Consider the following 22,373-nt stretch of genomic DNA (forward strand, 5'->3'; position numbering starts at 1 on the left):
CCGGCATCTATACTAGTCAGCAATGAAGAGGAAGAAATTATTAATGCCCTTGTTTAAAAGTGAACAACTGGTCAGGAAGTGGGGACTGGAATTGCAAGAACCGCCTCAGAGGGGACCTAATTATCTGAGGAAGGGGAACTTGGGGACAGGTAGGAGTCAACCTGATTGGGGCAGGGTGGGGGGAGGGGGCAGCAGACTGCTTTAGGTGGAGGGAGCAGCACAGAAAAAGGGCCTGAGGCAGCATCAGCCTGGGCAGGCTGGGCCTCACTCACTGTGTACACAGGTCCACATTACGACTTCTGTAAAAAAAACAAAAACAAAACCCAAACCGTTTAAAATTATGACTGTGTCGGTATCATTATTATATATTCATTATTACTGTATTTGTTTTATTCTCCTGATTTTAAAACACATTTTGGGGGCCCTACATACATTGTGGGCCATGAATATAGGAACCTGCGCCTAACGGATCAACTGGCCCCGGATGTGTGCTGGCTGCCCCCCCTCCTTCTACAGCACATGGGCAAAACCACTTCCTCCTCCTCTTTCAGGCAGAATGGCCCAGATCCTCATAGCTAAGCTGGGGGCGGGGGGGCGGGGGGGCGGGGGGGGGGCCCTCCCTGCAGACTTATCACCCTGGCCCAGCAGGTCTAGATAACCTCATTGCAGGCCTCAAGCTGGGAACCTCCACCGCCCCCTGCTCTACGGAGGGGTTCTGTCTGGAGTCTAAGGGGCAATAAGCCCCAAGTAGGAGACACAAACGAACCTGTTTGTCACTCACTCACTGTGTGGCCTTGGATGAGTTGCTCAACCTCTCTGGGTCTCAGTTTCCTCACCTATGAAGTTGCACGAGCATAGCCCTCCTCAGACATGTGATGATGATAAGCCAGACAACCTTCAGGCACTTGCACTGGCCTCAGTTAAGAGTAATATCAGGACTCTTCACTGACTTAATCTGATGCTTTTGCATCTGGCTGGGGAGACGCAGGCTTGGGCTCCAGACCTCCCAGGCTGGGCCACCTTGGGCAACTCACTTCCCTCTCTGATCCTCCATGCCCTCCACAACCCAACAGGCCGGCTCCCAGCCTCAATGACGAGGAGCAACACTGCTGGGGAGGGGATCTAAGTGCTCAAGCAACCTTGTCACTGAGAAAGCCTGGCCATCAGGGTCTCATTGGCCTCGAGTTCAGCCTCCAGGAACACGGGGCCTTTCCGTCCATCTCTGGCCTGGCGCCCCGAGGCCCCACTACAGAGGGCTCCACCCGACTCCTCGGACCTGCTTGGGGATGTGGTCTCCCACAAACTAACATCACCCCTGAGAATGTCACAACACAATTGTCCCCTCCACTTCTCTGTGACCTGTCCTTGAACCCGAGAATGGACAGGCAGCCCCCAGAGGAACTTCCGGAAGGGGACGAGCAGGGAGATCTGGGGCTGGGACTGCAAGGTCCCCCGCCCTCCGACACCAGGACTTCTCACTGGGGCCTCAGGTGGTGATCCGGGCTTCCACGGCCCTATGTGCGATGGCCCTTGGGGTAGGTGACTACAAAGCAATCTCGCCGTGGATGTCAGGCATGGAGAAGTCAGGCCTGTGCAGCTTCCATGAAGGGGAAATAAGAGTTGGCCATGAGAAGTGAGTTCCCATAGATGCTATGATGAGGTGGGAGGAGAGGGGGGAAGGTTTGGGGGGGGCCTCTCTGCAGAGGCAGCCCTGGATGGTCATGACCTCATGGACAAGTGGCCTGTGCGGATTTCAGAGGACTGCCAGATTAAGGGTGCAGCAGGTGCAAAGGCACTGGGGCAGCAGCAAGCATGGAATAAAGCAGGAGAGGGCTGGGATGGTGAGCCAGGGGATGACGGCAGAGAAAAGGGAAAAGGTGAGCAAGGCTACAGCATGCAGGGACTAGTGGCCCATGGTGGAGTATGAGTTGTATCTGAATACAACGGGGAGTTAGAGGTGCCATCTTATTTCTATTTCTTAAGGATACCCTGAAAACAGACTGAAAGACAAAGGAGAGGCTGGGAAAGAGGTCAAGTGGGTAATGGCTCCAGTGTGGGAAGGGATGGCTACAGGGCACGATGGAGCATGGAGGCCAAGATAAGAGCTCTGTCTTAGCTATGACATTTATCTGAATTAGAATAGACAGCAGGCAGGTGGACGTGGGTCTCTGGAGCTCAGACTGGAGTCTGGGTTAGATCTGCAGTGTAGAAGTCACTGGCATGGCTAAGGGCCTTGCTGGCCAGACTGGCCATTGGCTGGCATTCAGGAACTTGTAGGGTGAAATTCCCCACGCTGATATGAAACCTTCCCTACGTGAAGAGTGGCTCACAACAGCGCCTACATGTTTGTACAAATGATGTGGTTTACACTAAGCACCTGCTGTCTGGGCTGCTGGAGTTTTGGCACATGCCAGGCAGAGCTGCCCACATGACCAGCCCCCTGGGCACCCTGGCAGACACTTCCCATGGGTTGTCACAGCTTTGCAATGAAGGAGTTAAGTGCGTCCCACATGGAGAGTACTCCTGGAGTCTTCCACCTGGTTTCCACTTTTTCCCTGAGCCCATTTTCCTTTTGTGTCCTTTGGCTGGAATACATCAACTATATGCTGAATCCCAGCGAATCACTGACCAGGGGGTGGTCTTGGGGACCCCAACAGAGTGGAGGAAACCTGCTGCAGGGCCAGTCTGAAGAGGCAGTGGCCAAGCCATGTGCTAGAAGCCAGGAGAATTGGGGGGTGTGCTCCCGAGAGGTGAGGAAGGGGGCTCATAGCTGAGTGTGTAACTTGCCGAATGGGTGTCAGCGGGAACAAGATGAGAGAATCTTGGTGGCATCATGTGGCCTGAAGTTGACTGGGTGGGTTCAGCAGGGCACATGATAAACCCAAGTGGTGCTAGGAGTAGGGACACGTTTACCTGCGGGCTGGGGTAGAGCTGGGGGGGCAGTGGGAAGCTTAATTTTCCAAGTCAGTCTTTTGATAACACTGTTATCTCCTCAGAGCCTGGGGTACCCACTGCCTCCACTTTGAGCCTGTCCAGACCCAAGGCCCCAACCAGCCTGGGCTGTATTTTAAATGGGCAACCTGTGAACCCCAACACAATACCTGGTCACATCTACCTACAGGGAAACTGTGGACATGAAAATCTGTGAACTTTAAAATGAGCTCTAACTCGTTTGTTTTCCTTAAGTGCGTTTATCGATGTACACAGAGCATGTTACGAGATTTCAGGGGAGAGCAGACTATGGCTGGTATGTTGGTTTTAATTCAAAAAAGAAATTATGACGCCAGTGGCTTGGGTTGACAGCAGCTTGGGGGGAGGGTAAGAAAAAGAAAAAGAAAGGCTCCCTGGTGACACCCCTCAGACCTGGTGACCTGGTCCCAACTGCATACTCTCTATGGGAAGGCAGAGCTGTCAAAACAAAACCAGTGATGGGAGTCAAAAAAACCAGCCCAGATGGCTCTGCGGTCAGTCTGTCACCAGGGACGCTTCGAGCTCTCGGCCACATCCAGCCATAGGTGTGCACCTGTCCCAGTCACCTGGGTTTGCCACTGGAAATCAAAGACAGAATCACTTCATGGCACTACCGATCTGGAAAAATAAAAATCTCAGCTAGAAAGAATGTCCAATTTAGAGACTGTGGGAAGACAAAGAAGAGTGGAGGCTGTCTGGGGGCTGAGAAGGCAGACACCCCAATCGCGGGTGGACAGTGTATGGTCGTACTTTCGGGGTTACCCGTGGGACGCAGGGTCCCCTCGGTGACCAGACGGGGGCTGCCGAGAGCCCGCCGACCACGCCCGAGGCCTGGCTGCACTCCAGACTGCTGCCGGCTGTGCACAGGAAAGGCCGCTCCACTCCGCTTTCCTTCTCAACACTTTTCACAGGATTTCCTTAATTTGTGCTTCCCTTTGGTTTGAGAGTCAAAGAGAATGGGAAAAAGAAACAACGGATTTTGTCACTTGTCCAAAACTGAGAGACAAGGTGAAAGTGGGAGTCAGCTGTGTCAGCAGATGCTTCCAGCGCCTGGTGTGGGTCACCTCGCTGATGGTGCAGAGTGGGGCAGTCCGGGAATCATCACTGGCCTTTGGGGACCTCACTTCTGCGGTGGGGGATGTAGATGGGCTTTCTGTTGCGGTTTGAGTTGCGTCACGCCCCGGAGATGGAGGCTCACCTCGTCTCCACCTTCCTCTCCAGGTACACGATGCGTGGGCCAGTCAGCGGACGTCACAGGAAAAATAGCAAATCCTTAACTTATTCCATCTTCAAAGTTGAAAAAGATTAGACAGTTACTAAAATAAACAATTTCTCAATTGTGTTCTGGTGGCCGTGAGCCCGGTGGCCACGGCGGGGACGTTGTGGGGGGAGGGCCCCGGCTGAGTGAGGGGCTCACTCAGGGCAGGCACAGTCAGCTCGGCTGAGCGAGGCTCAGCGTAAGGCGGCGTTCCTCACAGAAGAACACATCGGAAAAAGCTGGTCTTCTTCTGCTGGTCTGACGTGATTTTCACTCCCTGGTTGCTCCCCTGGGGGCTGTTGCCTTCCTGAAGTCACAAAAGGTTTCCTGAGATTACGGCTGAGCATCAGCACTACGTCTCTTACGTCTTTTAAGCAACCAGCCAACTAAGGAACCAACCAACCAACCATCCATCCATCCCCTTCCATCGACCAACCATCCATCCATTCCCTTCCTACCAACCATACATCAGTCTATATCCTTCCATCCAACGATTATTTATCCAGCTATCCCCTTCCATCACCCATCCAACTGTCCCTTCCAACTGACAATTCATCTTTCACAAACCCAGATGTGCTTTTCATCTACTACCCACCCACCCTTTCTACCACATTCATTCTTTCAATCACTTATTTACCTACCCAACTAGCCCTTTCCATTCATCCCATCAACATCTTTCCATTTATTCACCCATCTCACTTTTCCCTACTTCCTTCTCTCCACTCACCCACCCTTCCCTCCTTATTTCTGTCCCTCTTATGTGCCGAGCACCTATCAGTGAAGTAGCCAAGGGGCAGCAGAAAGACTGTTCCTTAGGATTTGGGGGGCGGGGCTGGGGTTCAAGGTCCTAAAGCCACGCATACCTGGCGGGTCCCCATGTCTCTGTGCTGAGGCTCTGGCTTACCACCTCCTCCCCCAGTGCACCTGCCACCCCGCTGTGGGTGATATTAATTTAACCCTAAACCCTAACCTTGCCCATGTAAGCCTCACTGAGAATACACCAGTGCCCCACACTGGTTTCAGAGGACTGTCCGCATCAGTCACCCAGCATTCGGAGCCTCTGTGATCTGGCCCCTGCCGACCCGGGGAACATAAATCCTATTTCCTCCCATGTCACCCTGTTTGAAAACGTTCAGCCTCTCTTCTTTGACTAACTCCTTCCCCTCTTTCAGCTCTTAGGTAAAACCTGAATTTAGTTAACAGGAATCTTGAGTGCACACGCTGCGTCGGGCACTTTTGTGTCGCTGGGCATGCAGTGGCGGGTAAGAGCCCCCTGCCTTGGGAAGCACACTGTATGGGAGACGGAAATCACGCAGGTAAACAAACAAGCGGTGACTTCCTGGTGGGGAGCAGTAAGGAAAAGGCAGGGGGAGGGGTGGAAGTGTTTTGATGGTGATGACGTGTGAACAGAGACCTCAGGGAGTGAGGGAGCGACGCCTGAGACAGTCCAGGTGTGGGTCAGCAGAGATGCCCCCAAAGACATGTGTCCTAAGCCCCGGAACCTGTGACTATGGTACCAGGCGTGGCAGGAGGGATTCTGCAGATGTGACTCAGGGGAGATGGGGAGAATAGGCTGGATCACCCCGGGGGGCTCCCTCTAATCCCGCGAATCCTCAAAGGCAGAGACACCTTCTCAGCTGCGGTCCAAGAAAGAGAGGTGATGATGGAAGCAGGGTCAGAATGATGCTGAGTGGCTGGCTTTGAAGACGGAGGAAGTGGTTATAAGGCCAGGGATGCAGTGCCCTCTACAAGTTGGACAAGCAAGGCAATGGGTTCTCCCCTGGAGCCTCCAGAAATGAATACAGCCCGGCCGACACTTTGATCTGAGCCCCGTGAGGCCCCTAGCAGACTCCTCACCTACAGGACATGAAGACAATGAGTGTATGTGGTGCAAGCTGTGAAGTTCGTTTCAGGAATTTGTTATGGAGGCCTAGGAAACTAGTAAGGGGATGGCACCCCAGATGGAGGGGAAAGGAAATCCAAACCAATATTGGGGTGCTCCAAGAACAAGAAAAGACCAGTGTGGCTGGAGCACAGGAGGCAGCGTAACAGCAAGGTGACAAGGTAGAGTGGGTGGCAGCAGCCAGAGCACGAGGCCAGGTGGCCATGAAAGGGACGCTGGCCCGGGGTGTGCAGTGAGACGCACAAGGTCGTGCTGAGGGGGAGAACGCCAGAGGTCCAGAGCTGGGGTGGGCATCGGCAGAGGTCGGCTTTCTGCAACACTTTCAAGAGAGACGATGTGGGCGGGAAGAGCCGGCCATATCAGTGGAGGAAAAGACAGACACAACTTGCAACTGGTAGATAAACAACCCCCGGGAGCCAGTGAAGAGGACTGTGATTACAGTCAGCAATACTGTGCTACCAACTGCACAGTTGCTAAGAGACCAGATCTTAACTGTTCTCAACACAAAAAGGAAACGATAATTGTGTGACGTGACAGAGGTGTCAGCTAACGCGACCACGGTAATCACACGGCAATACACTAATGCAGGGGTGTCCAAACTTTTTTCAACGTTTTTCACCAAGGGCCATATGCGGTAAAACATACAAACAGCCGGGCCACTCACTCGAGGTGAAGTACGTATTGCCTCACCTGCTTTATTTAAGCAAACTAAATATACTTTTGGAATTTGCTGCGGGCCAATTAACAATGGATTATGGGCCGCAGTTGGCCCGCAGGCCACAGTTTGGACACCCCTGCACTAATGTATCAAGTCACATTGTACCCCTCAAACTTACAGAACGTTGCATGTCTCTTATATGTCAATTAAAGAAATTTAAAAAAAGATCGATATGAAATGGCTGCATTTAACAAAGGTGGTAGGAAATGGGTAGGAATTTGACGGTCAGTGATTTGTGATTCACTTCAGAAAACGCGAAATCACAAGGATGACGGCTGCACATTGTACATTGAAATCTGTGCCCTGGAAGGATACGGCACATTCTGGAGCAATCAACGGGCCAGTATCAAAAACACAGGCCAAGGGCACCGTGATGCTCAGCGTAGCTGCCAGTGGACACAAGTGCGTCAGAAGGATCGTTAAGAATCAAAAATGTAACATTAGCCTGAAGAGAAAAAGAACTGTAAGAAAATCAGTTGTAAGAAATGTTTTTGTAAAAGTACATTGGTTTCCGTGGGCTGTTTCCCGTTTTGGCCAAAGAGCTGCTATTAAATCAATTTTTACTTGTGATTCAATTTATGATATCTTAGAATTATGAAAATATACTCTTTTTAAATCAGGTGTGAACTACTTGACTGGCACTTTTTGTTTTATGTGTACTCTTGTGTGACAAGATGTAAAACGCTCCACAAACACAGCACTTTATCCTCCTGTGAGACCGGGGAGGGTCACCTGGCCGGGAAAGAATGACCACTGGAACCGAGCAACACTCATGATACCGTTTAGGCGCTAAACGTGCCTGAAGTACAGCTGAGCATTCAAACTTGACCAAGAAAGCATTAGTTAAGCAGAGTGCTAGGAACTATGAAGTACTCCCGTGGTGAGTAAAAAAACCCCAGAAATAAATGAAAGGGTGCATGGGAGGGATTCAGGCAGGACCTCCTGGGGGTTTCAGAACTCTGGGACCCATTGAAGGCTGTCAAGCTGTCACAACCTGCAGAATTTGGGGCTGGAGGGTTGGGGGGAGGGGAAACGGCTTTTCACCGCCACACTCATCAGGATGGGTGCTGCTGGGGGCCATTGTCTGTGTGTCCCCGGCTGGCCTGTGAGCTCAGTAGGCAGGGCCTCGTCTGCCTGGGCACAGCCTGGAGCTGCGTAACTCTGGGCCATGAGGAAGGAGCGAGCAGATGAGCGTGTCCAGGGGCTGATGTCCCAACCACACCTGCTATGTCTTGGTCCTTCCCAGCCATGCCTTACCGGGTCCAACTGGGCCCTGAAACGCAGGACGTGCCCAGGGCTGCATTATACTCGAGACAGAGGATGGCAGGCTCCACAGGGAGCCATGAGGAGATCAGGAAAGACACACACTCACCAATTTTTTGTCCATTTTTGCTTTGATGTCTCTGGCGAGAGTGAAAAATGCCTGTGGAATAAGGATGTTGTTAGCACCCAGAGATGAGCAGCCAATGGGCCTTGCTGGTTCTAGGCACCACTGTGGAGTGGCTGTGGTAGGACAGCGCGGCGCGGGGGGTGGGTCTCACCTGTTCGGCCCCATCAGTGACCCTGGGAGGTGGGGTCAGGGAAGAAACTGGGGCTCGGAGGAGCCAAGTGACTTGGCCCAAAGCACCCAGCGGTTAACTGACCAATCTGGAAGAATGCAGGAAGAGAACCTGTGCCTGACTCCTGCACTGTCGCCCACTTTGCCCCCTTTCTGATGGTCAGGGGTAGGGCAGCGAAAGACAAGCAGCTCTTTGTCCAAACAAGTTTCATTTTGGGTCCTGGCCCGGGAGAGGGGCCTGGAAGGGCTGGGATGGGGTGAAAGAGTCATCTTCCAAGGATGGCGAAGGCGCGAGCTGGCCTGACCCCAGGCTGCTGCCCCTGTCGCAGCCTCTTGACCCTTTCTTCCCTTCCTTTGTCTGCTCTATCAGTGAATACTGACAAACCCCACTCCATCCCCTGGGCCTCATACAGGGATGACTCACCCTCGGCACTTGCACTTGAGGGCCTCCTAGTTTGGTGGGAGGGGCAGTCTCAGCAAACCCCCACGAGGAGGAAAGTTCTGTCATGGAGGGGGGCTGGGGGTGCTGGGGACCCAAAGCGGTGAGCCATCCCTATCAGAGCTAGAGGATTCCTTGGGGAGAGGCGACAGAAGAGGGGGTGCAAGGGAAGGGACCATAAGCAAACGCTTGGAGGCGGCCTGGGATGGAGAGGGGTGGGTAAGGCCTGATCTATGGGCGGCACACACCAGGTGGGGCCGGATAGGGAGGGCCTTCTGAGACAGATGTAGGGGGTTAGGGTGGGAGTGCCGTGGATGACCGGTTTTGGAAAGATCACTGGGGTGATGGGATGGACCCACCAGGTCGACTGCAAGGCTGGCGTCACTGTGAAGAAGAGAGGTTGGCCTGGATTCCCTGCTTCATCTAGGCCTGTGATTGGGACCGTTCTGTGTGGGTGGCATGGCCAAGAGCACCAACCCGGAATTGGCCTGGGCACCAGCCAGCTGGGACTCTCTGGGCCTCAGTTTCCCCATCTGTAAACCCCTGCCTACTGCCCAGGGCTCCCCAAGAGCCAGTGAGATGATGTCCTGAGTGCCTAGCCAAGGCCTGCACCTACTGACATCAGAACACGGGGGTAATTTCCCCTAGGGCCACCTGGGCCTCACACACAGCCCTGCCCAGGAAGTGCCTCTTGGACGGATGGCCGACAGGACAGCCCAGAGCCTGTGGCCATTCCCTGTGGCAGAGCCTCCCTGGAGGGGACAGCTCGATCCGCAGCCCGAAGGGGCCGGCACCGTGGGCCTAGGACTCACATTCTCCACGTTGATGTTGGCCTTTGCACTGGTCTCCATGAACTTGATTCCATAGTCCAGAGCTAGCTGTGAGGGAGACACACACGCACACGTCAGCCGCCAGGAGCCCCTGACCCCCAGGAAGCACCCTAAGGAGGGAACAGCAATAGGGGGACAGGTCCAGGGCTGTGGAATTGCTCCTCTGAGTCACCAGGGGACAGCAGGTGGCAACTGTCCCTGGCAGGAGTTTGGAGGGGGCCTGGCTCACACCACGGCTCCACCCTCTGCTTCCTGTGGTTCCCGAGACACCACGCCGGACAATGCAGAGCACAGCCTAAAAGCCCTCACTGCTGGCAGTCTTTAGCCTGAAGCTCGATTGGGCATGTTTCCCACTCATTCTTCCCATGCCATGTGCCCCATGGAAGGGGCTGACTTGTTCCTTTTGCCCGGTCGAGTTCCTTGTCCTAGGACCCGCCGTCTTGAACAAGCCAGGATGGTGGGTCACCTTATGCTCATGAAGATTCTGAGGAGTTCTAACCCAAAGTCGGCCTTCCCATCAGCAAGCAATCGGGCGGCCCTGTGAGGCAGGGCATGGCTGGCCTCCATGTAGAGAACCCTTAAATCCCGAGGTCCCTCTGCCCCAGGGTGCCTGGCAATGCCACGCCTACCTTCTCTCCCCGTTCCTTGGAAACTTGTCTCTTGTCATTCACGTCGCACTTGTTCCCAAGTATCATCTTTTCGACGTCTGCAGAGGCGTGCTGGGGGCAGAGGGGCAGACAGGGGAGAGGAGACGCATGGTGAGACTGGCTCAAGCCCCACTTGCAGCCTGACCCCCGAAATCAGAATGGTGGGGTCAGGACTGCTAGACACACCCTTGTGCAGATGACATGCTGAAGCTCAGAGAGGCTGAGTGGCCTTTCTGATGTCACACAGCCAAAGCCAGGGCCGAGTCCGGGGTTCTGGCTGCTGAGGACGGCTTCTCTATGGGCTGCGCCAACCAGGCTCCTGTGTCTGTCCTGGCGGGATCTGTGGGAGGTATCCCTGCTCACCTCTCTCTTTCCCTCCCAGGCTCCTCTGCTGGGGGCCTCAGCTGCTGTCCTGGGAGCTTCTGCCTTGCTCCAGCTCTCTCTTTGGGCTCTGGTTGTGCCTGGGGGGGGGGGGGAGGGGGGGCAGCCCTGGTGCTTCGCCAGCCCCTGGTGGTCCCTTAACTCTGCCTGAAAATGGCACCTTTGTACGAGCCCCTGCTCAGGGCAGTGGCCCTGGCTTCCTGAAAGCACCGGACAGGACCTGCTTGCTGCAGCTCAGACCTGGTCTCACTGAAATGCCCTGCATGGCTTCCTTCCTGATTTCCTGCCAACCAAAGGGCCCTCCCGCCTGCTGGCCAGAAATGGCGCTTCCACAGAGACTGCCGTGAGAATGGAAGTTCCTGCTCCTCAGCCACATGCAGCCTCCCACCAGCAAACTGTTGTCATCAGGGAGGTGGCCCTGTGCACCTGCTCAAGCCTCAGGCCGGCAGTGAGTCCAGGAGGGGAAAGTCCTCTGGCCACGCCTCAGACCGTACACCCGACCTGGTGAGTCACCAAAAGCTACATGCGCCATCATCCAGGACGGCTTCAGGGGTGAGGAGTTCTTTGGAGATTACAAAGGTGATGACACTGGCTTTGGGACGGGCAGGCAGGGCTGGCACCTTCTGCTCGCGCTACGGTTCAAGGTCTCCCTTCACAGCCAGCTACAGTCTGAGTGCTGCTGGCCTGAACACGAGGAGCTCACACACCAGCTCACACCCTGCTCCGCTATGGCTCAAAGTACACCTGACACAGCTTCTCACCACACCCTCCAAATATAAGGGTCATGCCAATTCTAGAACCTTCCTTTTCTAGAAAGCAACAAACATTCGTGGTGACCAAGAGCTTGAGTATCACCTCTTTCATAACCAAGACATCACCCAACCCAACAGCCCAGCTGGGGAAATGGGCTCTCAGAGCCGCTCTGTGAAGCGGCCCGGCCAGCGTGGTCTCCAGGACCGACCACCCCACTCCTCCAGGCCCCACTCTGGCTATGTTCCTAGCAAACGGGACTCTGGGCAACTTCCCAGTGGGTGTCTTTGTGCATCAGCGATCTCATCTGTAAACCAGGGGCTCCAGGGTGAGGACCAAGGAGAGGACAGATGGGAAGGTCGTCGTGCGTGGATGGAGCCCACAAGCCTTACCTCCTCAATGTTCCGAATCCAGTTCCGGATGTTGTCAAAGGATTTCTCATTGGTGATGTCATAGACCAGCATGATGCCCTGAGCAGGGGAGACAGAGACACACTCTGGACAAGCTGCGAGCTCTCGGAATGGGAGGCCCCCGACATGACCTCTCTCCCCACAGCTCCCTCCTCTCCATCCCTGGGGCTCCTCTGGTGGCTCCAGCACCAGCCTCTCAGTGGCCTCCCACGCTCCGGTCCTGCCCCTCAGCCACCCATGGAGGTGAGCCTCCACCCGACAGGCCAGACCACCCCACACCCATGCTCACAAGTGGGTTTGCTGGCTCCCGACTGCAGGCACGAAAAGTACGGCCTGCTCACCCCGGCAGCCCCCGAGGTCCACCAACCTCCCAGCCTCATGCCCTGCAGCTCCCTCAACACCATGTTCCACGGCCCCAGCGCCCACGATGCTCCCCTCCCACACCGACTACCTCTGCTGTGCTCAGCTTCTGCCACCCTCACTCACCCCCCCCGCCCTGGCCTAAGTCATCTCCTGGGCTCGGCCAGCACTGCCTCTGCTGGGGGCCTCAGCATGGCCCCTTGTCTGGCACCTACTTTGTGCCAGGCACTGTACTGGGGTCTTCCTGAAACCTCACAGGCCCAGGTCAGATGACCCTGTCATCTCCACTCTGCGGATGGGGAACCTGAGGCTGGAGGGTGGGGTGGACAGGTCCTGTCTCCGGTCCCACAGGACAGTCAAAGGCACAGCTGGGGTCTGCACCCTGGGCATCCTGACCCGACACCCTTGCGCCTTCTCGGGACCCCCCCAGAGCGGGGCCTGGCTTCGAGCTCAGAGCCAGGCAGCACTGATGCCCCTGTGGTTCCATAATCAATGTGTGCACACCTGGGCAGTCTGTAGGTCCCGAAAGAGCTGCAGAGGGACCCTGCCTCCATCTGAGCCCACGATCTCATTACTGTGAGGGGCAAATATCCCCATTTGTTAGAAGGGAAACTGAGGTGCAGAGAGGTGACCTTTAAGATTCAAGCCCAGGTGAGGTTAGCTAGCTCCCACGAGGAAGCTGTCGGGGCCTCCTTAGGACGACCCTTGGATGGTCCTCAGGCCGCCCCGGACGCCTTGAAGGGTGCCCACAGCGAGCCAGCCTGTAGCGCTACCACAAGCCCCCTGTGCAGCCCAGTACCTGGGCTCCAAGGCACGCGGCCTCAGCTGAGCCGCCTAGGCTCGGCTCACTCCATTCCCTTCTGCTACCTGCTCCCAGGCCCCAACCCTGCATCCACAACCTCTGCTGTGGCCGAGACCCTTGTCTCTGAGGCCGCTTAGTTTGCAGAGTAAGAACACGGGCCGTGTGTGCTGGGCAGAGAACTGTGGGGGCAAGGGTGTGTGACAACACCATGGAGACAAGGCAAGAAAGCCAGAGCACTTCCAACCCCCCGGCCCGTGACTTTAAGGATATACACAGTGGCCTTACAGCCTGCCACGGCCACGACCCCTCAAAAATATGCCATCTGGAGCCCTGATTCAGGGGTCTCCTGGCGAGCCTGAATAAAGACTGCTGACAGAGGCCTGGGAAGTTCCAGTGGTCACGATGTCTGCGTCACCCCAGCCAAAGCCAGCATAGGCAGAAGATGCTGGTGGGCAGACTCCACAGTCAGGCCTCTGCCTAGCCCCTGTCCTCCCGCTGCCGGGGCAGGAACGCCACAGGGCTGTGAGACCCCTTTCTCCAGGGACTGGCTGTTCTGCTGGCCTAGGATGCCTGCTGCCACCATTAAGTTGGCACCATGTGCCAAGATTACAGCGTTCCAGATTTTTACTCATGGGGAGGTAGAGGGCAGGGCAGTGGATAGAGCTATTGGAAAAGAGCAGAAGTACCTGGAAAACATAGTGTCACCTTATTCCAGGTCCTCCCTGAAACTGCCCGCAGGGCTCCCAGGGACCGTTTTCCTGGCCCGTCTGGAGACAGCTCCCCATAGCTGTTTGTAGGCTCACAAAGGGACAACACACATCCAATGTTCCCGTTTGAGACCCCACCGTCCAGTACCACATGGACAGAGCTGATGATGGGGCTGCAGTGCTGGCAATGTCCTCTGACTGTCCTGTGAGATCACTCCTGGCCAGACACGGCTCTGGGCACCTGGAGGATGGCTGGGGAGACTGCAGGGCTAGGTTTCCTATTTTAACCAATTTAAATTCAAATAGCTGGTGGCTTCTGTACGGGCAGTGCCGGTCTAGGAGGATCACAGACCACAATTCCCTTGGGGCTGGACAAGGTCTTACAAATGGCTCAGTCCAGCCTGGCCAGGGGTGGGCTGAAGATGTGGGCGCTAGAGAGAGCCGCTAGGACCCGCCCCGACACGTATCCTCTGTGTGAACTTAAGCTGGCTATGGAATGGCACTGAGCCTCAGCTTCCCGATCTGTATAGTGGGGATAACCACGGCACCGCCGCGAGGGGAGTTGGGATTATGGCAAGACCTGGGTCCAGTGCCTGGCACAGGGAAGGGGGTGCAGGGTGGGGGTGGGGAGCTCTATTTCAGCCCATAAAGGGACGGGGCCTGCCTGAGGCCACACAGCAGAAGCTCCCCCAGGACCCGAGTGCCCCGAGGCCCCTGACCCACCAGAGTACAGCAAGATGAGGGGAAAATCAGTAAACTAATTTTAATGGGCAGTGCTAAGGTTGCCACCCTTGTGACTGAGTTTCCATGATGTTTCAGACACAGAGTGGGCCACTCTAAATACTTAATGTCCCCATTCATGTCTGCCATCCAGCAGCACTTCCTGAGCTCTCACCACATTCTCAGCACAGGCCCAGGCACAGGGCATGTGGCAGGAGTGACCAAGACGCGGCCCAGCCCTCCCGGAGCGTACGGCTTCACGGACAAAACAGGTGTCTTCACAGTGAAATGATGGGGTGTGCCATGGAGAGGGCAGGGTGTGATGGGGTCTGGAAATGGAGAGACGGCCATGTGGCCTCTCAGCTGCCTGGGACATAGTCCTCCTGTTCTCGGTTCCACTTTCCAAGTAAGGAGACGGAGTTCAGAAGCTGACGCAGGCTGCCCAGTCAGGTCCTGGGGATCTGTCTGTTCCCTCTGGCCCCTGAGCACCCGCTTTGTAGAGACCTCACATGTGCATGACCTGCTCGGCCCTCAAGGGCAGGACCCCGGCCCATTCCAGGTCTCCCCCTGCACCCAGTTCAAGCCTGGCCTGGACAAGGCACTCGGGAAAAATACTTGCGGGATGATGAGATAGTCTCCTGATCACAGCACGCCACCTCAGGCCCAGGCAACGAATTTAACAGCCAACGGCCCAGAGCAAGTCAGCTCCTGGACCATCGTCAAGTTTTCAGTAGCAAATTCCACAGAGCCTGACGCGGGCCGTGTGAATACTCCTAAGTGTTGGGGCATGCCGGCTCCGATTTCACTGACCTCACCTGGAAGAACCGGCTTCCTGTGTCTTCCTTCATTCCCAAAGAATTAGGTTTCCTTAAACCCTGCATTGTCTCTGGAGCCAGAAGGAGCTGTATGTACGTGGGGGAGGAGCACACCACACAGCCTTTTCCTAAAACTAACCTGGGACTACGGACCCCTGAGGAGCCAGAGCCTGGGGCTCCTTCAGAAATGGCCAGGTTTTGGTATCCAAGCAGTGACATCCATTTTGACTTTAAAAAACAAAAAACACTAAACCATACCATTGCGCCCCTGTAGTAGGCTGTTGTGATTGTCCGAAACCGTTCCTGGCCAGCTGTGTCCCTAAAGATGAGAAGGAGAAGGGAAATTAGTGGTGCTGTCACAGTGGGAACAAGGGCATTAACCCAGGATGGATGCCCAGGTTTCTCACGGGCCACCTCTGATTTGTCATCCTGCTGTGGGCAGTGCCCCCTACGCTATTATTCTGTCAGAGAAAAAGTGTGGCTCAGAGGACCTGCCAATGTCTCCCAGCTGGGGACGCAGCAAAGCCACCATCTTCCGTACCTCTGCTTCCTGGGGGTCCTTCCCAGAGTTTCTGGGTTAGGAGAGCCACAGTTGGATGTTATTATTTGTGTAATTCCGGGGCTGTGTGTATGGAAGGGACTGGTCGTGTGGCCTGGGAACACAGCTCTCGCTGATGGGCTGAGCTGCTGGGTGACCTCAGCGGGGGAGATTCAGGAAGCACCTTCACGCCATCTCAGTGGAGGCCAGGGGGCAAGTCCTTCCTCACTGGCATAGAGGCGACACCTGGGTAAGACAGGCTCGGGCGAGCCTAGCTCCTAGCATGGAGCGTGTTCCGTGTTTGGCTTCAAGGTGACTTAACAGATGGGTGGCAGAGCCAGGGCCATGTCTTTTGTCTCCGGGCCCAGGGCTTCCCCTGCGACTCTGCACACCTCATCTCCCGTCCTGCATGGAGGGTTCTGCATGTCTGGCCTGCACAGAACGCCTCGCTGGGGGCTCAGTTGACTTTCTGATGCCAACAGCAGGCGACATTCATGGTTACAGCCACTTTATTCTCAACCGTGGTCTAGTCTAGAAAGGTTTTAAGAAAGTCACTAACCCCACTGAGATTCCTAAGAGCCGAAGCAGGAAGACTGGAGGAAAGGAAAGCGAAACTCTGCTTGCCAGTACAGTGTCACTTTGGACTTGGGCACTGAGGTGGCTGGGGAGCCACGGTTGGAAGTGGAGGAACTTGTCTGGCTTATAACTCACAAGGTGGTAACTTGTAAGGCAGCCAGAGCTGACTGACTAGGAGCTCTGCAGGATGACAAGGTGTTAGGCCTCATCCAAATTCTGGTTCTGCAATCAGACTCAGAGGTAAACACCACGGAAGTCAAGGGAAGCTGAGAAGCAGGCTGGGGTGACGCTCACACTCTGAGACTTGAGCGGGGGACTGAGCTGCAGCGGGGAGGTGGGGGTGGCTTTGCAGCCCACTCAGTGCACCCTTCCACCCCCCACAGGAGCTCATCTGGACCGCAGGGATGGTGCCACCCTCTCAAACATGACTTCTCTTTATTTTGCTCAGGGCTCATGCTTCCCGCAAGTATGTGGCTACAGGGCAGGACGGCCCTACATCTGACCACCTGAGCTCAGCCTGAGCTCCCAGCACCGTGGGCTGCAGACCAGTCAGCATGAGTGCCGGGGACTCATACTTCCTCCATTTTCTGTGGTACAGAAGTCGGCCCCAGGTGAGTGGAATGAAAACCGGTACCACCATGAGGCCCAGCCTCAGCTTATATTTGGTTCTGGGGTTTCAGGTCTGAGTGTTAGGAAGTGAGACCTGGGCGGCCCCAGGACAGAAAAGAGGAAGTGATGGCGGCCTCCTCGGGGAGCTGACAGGCTCAGAGGGAACTGCCAGGCCAGGGAATCTCGCCGTCCTCGCAGCCACAGAGGGCTCTCTCCACATTCAATGGGAGCAGGCCACTCTGAAGCCCAGAGCCAGGCTGTGCCCAAACCCAAATGCTAAGCTGATGGCGACTTGCAGCTATGTCCCCAGAAGGTGCTGACATAGACTCTGGGCCCCAGCAGCCAGCAGAGGACAGCTCCGGGGGCTTCTGAAGAAAGTGTCTGGGTTGGGCACAGAGAAAGGGAGGCCGAGGGCATGGGCACGGGGTGGGGACACCGGGGCCTCTGCTCGAAGCGTCACCAGGGGAAGACACTGATGAAAGCAATGACTTACCATATCTGTAGTTTAATTCTCTTGCCATCGAGCTCTATGGTCCTAATTTTAAAGTCAATTCCTGAAAGAAAATTAAAAAAAAAAAGGCACATCATTGTCAGGCCATTTCCCAAGCTGCGTCTAAGACGCGCACTGCCAACCTGTGCAGGTGTTAGTGGCCACAGCTGATGGAGCATCTGGTTGGCGCTGGGCACGTTGGGTGGGTCTTGGAATCCCCCACAACAAATGTGGACGCATCCGGAGAGCTTTCTCCTCTCACAGAAGGGGAAACTGAGGCTCAGAGGGCGGACAGGAGCTGCCTGGAGTGAAGCTGGGAGCTGGCAGAGCTGGCGGGCAAACCCAGGTAGCTCAGGTGCCAAAGCCTTGCTCTCTTTCCTCCCCCAACAGGCACCTAGCAGAGTGGGCCCAACAGGGCCCTTTGCAGGCCAGAGACCCACGCTTCCTGCGCCCCTGGCCCTCCCAGCACTAAGCCCCAAGAGGCTCCTGATACAGGTGGGCCTCCAGCTTTCGCACACACTGTTCCTTCTCTGCGGTGGTCCCCACCCTCCCCACCTGTCAGCCTGGCAAACCTCTCTCCTTTAAGAGCCACTCACAGGTCACCGCCAAAGAAGCCTTCCTGACCCTGCCTTCCTCTCTCCCACCCACCGGCTTTAGTCCTCTTCTCCAGGACCAGGGTGACCGCTCAGCGTCCTCAGCTCCTCTCCAGGCTATGACCGTTGCTCCCTTAATCCCCTCCCCAGCTTCCAAAAACACCAACTCAACCACGTCGCAAAGCTAACCTCAACTCCAAACCTTCCAGTGTGTCCCCCAACGGATGAATGGATAAACGAAATGTGGTCCATCCATGCAATGGAATATTACTCAGCCATGAGAAGGAGTAAAGCACTGACACACACTACAACATAGATGAGCCCTGAAGCCATCATGTGGAGTGGAAGAAGCCAGACACAAAACACCACACAGTGTATGATTTCATTTATAGGAAATGTCCAGAACAGGTAAATCCAGAGACAGAAATGAAATTAGCAGTTGCCAGGGGCTAGAGAAAGAATGAGGAGATGGGGCGCTGGGATGGTGGTGTAACTAAGGGGCTTGGGGTTCCTTTTTGGCATAATAAAAATGTTCTGGAATCGATGGTGGTGATGGTTGCACAACTCTGTGAATAGACTCAAAGCCACCAAATCATACATTTTAAATGGGTGAGTTATATGGTTTGTGAATTTTATTTCAATAAAACTGTTACAAAAACCCAAACCTCTTCCCATAGCTTCCCACCATCCCTTCAGCCCCAGAATAAAGTGAAAACAGTTGCCTGTGTGCTCCAAGGTCTAGCCTAACCTTGTCAACTCTCGGTACCCATGGTTTATGCCCTCCTCTCGGGCCACACCTTGGCCACATTGCCCACGTGGCTATTTCCTAACCATCCCAAGCAGGATCTGGCCTCAGTGCTTTTGTGCTTGCTCTTCCCTCTCTTGGAACGTTCTTTCCTTCCACGGTCACCCGGCTCCCCCCTCCCTTTACTCAGGTCCCTATTCCAGGCATCTCCTCCAGGGACCCTTCCTGACCATCCTCTTCTGTCCTCTTACCTGTTTTTTCTTTTCACACGCTTATCCCTGACATTGTCTATTTGCTTCTTTGCTCCGTGAACGTTAGAAGCAAAACCTGCTGATCTGAATGGCCTGCAAGGAGAGGAAACAGCCAAACCCAGTCTCTGCCCTGGGAGTTTGTTCTAAATCAATGCCTGTGAAGCTCCGAGTCTCAGGCCTGGTTTGACCCCTCAGAATCCATGACGGTGATGCTAATTCATCCCTCCCTGTCTCAGGAGCTGTCCTGGGGACCACAAAGAATATAAGCCTGCACTTGAATTGTGCCCACTAGGCCATAAGATACATGAGGACAGGGACTCAAAAAGTTTTATGGCCACATATCCAGTGACTAAGTGTGGCAGGGGCTGAATACCTATTTTCTAGAAGCCAACTGCCTAGTCCTGCACACACACCTTGACCACAGGCCTTGTTACAGTTCTGCTTCTCTCTGATTCATCCGAGTCATCTCTGTAGCCCCCGTACCAAGGCACACAGCGGACATCAGAGAAAGATGGTTGAATGAAAGAATTAAGAGAAACGGGACCTACATGGCGTTGCATGGTTTAAAAAGCACTTTCACCAACATCATCCGTCTCCCTGAGGGAATGAATGAATGAGGCCCTGAGGAGGTAGTGAGGGCCAAGCCAGGCTGGGGAGAACCAATTCCTGCAGCCACAGAGCCAAATTCACACCACGTACAATCAATGGAGCTTACAAAAACAGACTTTGGCAAACATAACCTGGGCAGAAAATGAAGAGCCACTTAATTCCTGATCTATAAAGAAAACCCAGAGGTATACTCAGTGCCAATAGAGAATCCCCTTTATGCATTAGGTTGTCTTTCAAAACTAAGTGGCCCAGTGTCATCTCTTTCTAGAACAACCCCCACCTCATCATAGATGCAAGGGACCTATGAAATCAAGAAGCACCATTCAGTTGGCAGAGCCCCACGTGACTCGGCCCTATCCTCCTCCCGTGTTTTATTAACACACCAAATTTAATTAGGAAGTATAAACTTTATGAGACCTAAGAATTATGAGGCCGTAACTTCAAGGTCAGGGTGAAATAAACTTTCCTAGAAGACAGAGGCCTGCAGGAAGGCCACAAGTATCATGAAACCAATACAGAGTGGGTGGCAGGGATCCTGGGTTCAAGTGCCACCTCCACCTACCTAGGTGACTTTGCCCAAGTCATGGGCTCCTCTGCAAGTGGAGGCCAGCCTGCTCGGAGCCCTAGCATGCCAGCCTGGATTTTCTGGTCAAGAATCAGAAACCAAACAAAAACCCACCCTGGCACTGATCGCAGTAGCACTGGTGCTGAACAGGAAGATCCTGACACTGGGAAAGTGAGATCTGTGTTGAGCGACCCACAGCCTGCCAGGTGTTAAGTGATTGGTGGGGGTTCAAGGGTTATCCCAAGGTTCAAGCTTGGAGCAGGGGAGGGGAAGAATCAGAAACACCTGTGCCCCAAGGAGGGACGCTATCACTACAGGAGTCACTCTGCTTCCTCTAGACAGACCCTGGCAGACAACCTTCTATTCATTGTACAGTTCTGATCCTTAACCACCCAGGCCTCTGCAGAGAGCACTACTCCTAAACTAAAGAAACAAGGCTCAGAAAGGTGAAGTGATTGTTCAAGGGTGAACAGCAGCTGGAAATCAAGCAGAACAATTTCCTTTACTTTGCACCTGGCACCTGATTGTTTTGCAAAATGCAGCTCCTGAAGGAGGGCAATCAGCAGCTCATCATGGGGTTCAGGAGATGAGTTCATTGGGTTCATGTTACACTGGGGTAAAGCAGAGCCTGTTCCCTAGAGTTTCTCCATTCAGAATCAACTCCTGGGCTTGGCAACAGTCTCCAGCTTCTCCACTGCGGAGCAAGGCTGTATAGATCAGTATTACTCCCAGGTCAAACCTTTTCACGTGGGCAATAGCTATTTGTGTGGCATGAGGAGAAGTCAGCTCCATTTTTGTGGCCGTCAGAACTGAAAAGCAACAAGCCAATTCTGTTCATCCACAATGTGGGCTGGCTTTGTGGGAAAGGCTGATCTGCAAAGTGACAACCGGTGTCCTGGGCCTCACGATAGGGAAGTCCGGGCTGGCAGTGGCAGTGGCTGATTTTGGTTTCTCACTGAAGCTTTTTATCAGGTATCTCCTTGGGGATGACAGGTCCCAGGGAAGGCAGCTGTCACCTGCCAAAGCTGTGACCCTTGAGTGGGATGGGAGGCAGAGCAGGGAAAGGCTCTGGACTCCTCACCATTCCTTCTAGAGGAAATTCACCTATGGGGGACATAGGGTCAGGGATTAGAGGCTTAACCCCTGATTATTCCTGAAGAAGGAACAGGAGAGGTCTAGGTTAGAGTCCTGGCTCCAAGGTGGATCAGCTGTTCTTGTCCTGTGCTCCCACTCTCTGGGATGGCTGAGCCTTGAGTTTTGGGGTCAGGCACATATGGATTCAAATCCCATCGCTGTCACCTGAAGACTGTATGACCTTAGGTAAGTCCCACGCCTCCCTGACCTTCAAATTCACCATCTGTGAGATGGGCTCACAACAGACCTAATATAGAGAACTGAAGAGTGTGATAATGCACATACAGTGCCTGGCACACAGTAAATTCTCAATAAAGTCAGATGTCAGGGGTCTTTACCCACAGCCAACTCCCCATGCCTGAGTTTCACTTCTGCAAGACGGGGACCCCAAAAGAACTGCTTTAAGGGCTGCTGTAAGGACAGAACGAAATGACACACGCCAAGACCCCAGCCCAGGACATACACTCACTTAACAGCGGGCTGAGGATCGGGGCCTCAGTCTCCTCATCTGCAAAATGGGCACTTGGTTTCCCCCACATGACCCGGGAACGCCCGAATGCTAGCGGAGGCGGCTGCTCTTTCCCCCCTCAGACCCCATCGACCACCTCAGATCCCTGGGTCCGTCCGGCTCGGCCCCTCCCTCAGCCCCTGCCCCTCAGGGGCGCGCCCAACCCGGGCCTCCGGAGACCCCGGCCGCTCCCCAGCCCCGCTACCTATGGTGGAGATGAAAGTGGAGTTGAAAGCGTCCTCGGAGAAGCGGAACAGGACACAGGTCTTCCCCACCCCCGAGTCCCCGATCAGCAGCAGCTTGAACAGGTAATCGTAGGTCTTCGCCATATTACACTCTGTCCCCGACGGGAAGTGCAGCCAGCGCCTCACCACTGGCTGCTGGCCCCGTCCATCAGCACCCAGCCCACCTCCCATTGGCTCCCGGCCCGCCGCGCGTCACCGCGGCCGACGCCCGCCACAGTGCTCCGCCCGTCGCGGGGAGATCT

The 22,373-nt window shown here is 54.7% G+C and overlaps 1 protein-coding gene across 2 annotated transcripts; it reads right to left on the minus strand.

Moving 5' to 3' along the window:
- Window positions 1-109: 109 nt before the first annotated feature.
- RAB8A (RAB8A, member RAS oncogene family) lies at window positions 110-22,373 on the minus strand. Of its 2 annotated transcripts, none has more exons than XM_088792402.1 (8): window positions 22,092-22,317; window positions 17,485-17,545; window positions 15,527-15,587; window positions 11,847-11,924; window positions 10,306-10,395; window positions 9,659-9,724; window positions 8,222-8,272; window positions 110-299 (listed from the first exon to the last, which is right to left on the minus strand). In XM_088792402.1, exons 1-8 carry the CDS (start codon window positions 22,300-22,302, stop codon window positions 291-293), a joined length of 627 nt encoding a protein of 208 aa, XP_088648528.1. In that variant the 5' UTR covers window positions 22,303-22,317; the 3' UTR covers window positions 110-290. The 2 variants fall into 2 exon arrangements, with proteins under 2 accessions (XP_088648528.1, XP_019592578.2); XM_019737019.3 differs by lacking the exon at window positions 110-299 and adding an exon at window positions 3,240-4,535 and having other exon boundaries at window positions 22,092-22,373.

Source organism: Rhinolophus sinicus, chromosome 15 (genome assembly GCF_057876585.1).
Source record: "Rhinolophus sinicus isolate RSI-liver-muscle chromosome 15, RSI-T2T, whole genome shotgun sequence".
NCBI lineage: Eukaryota > Metazoa > Chordata > Mammalia > Chiroptera > Rhinolophidae > Rhinolophus > Rhinolophus sinicus.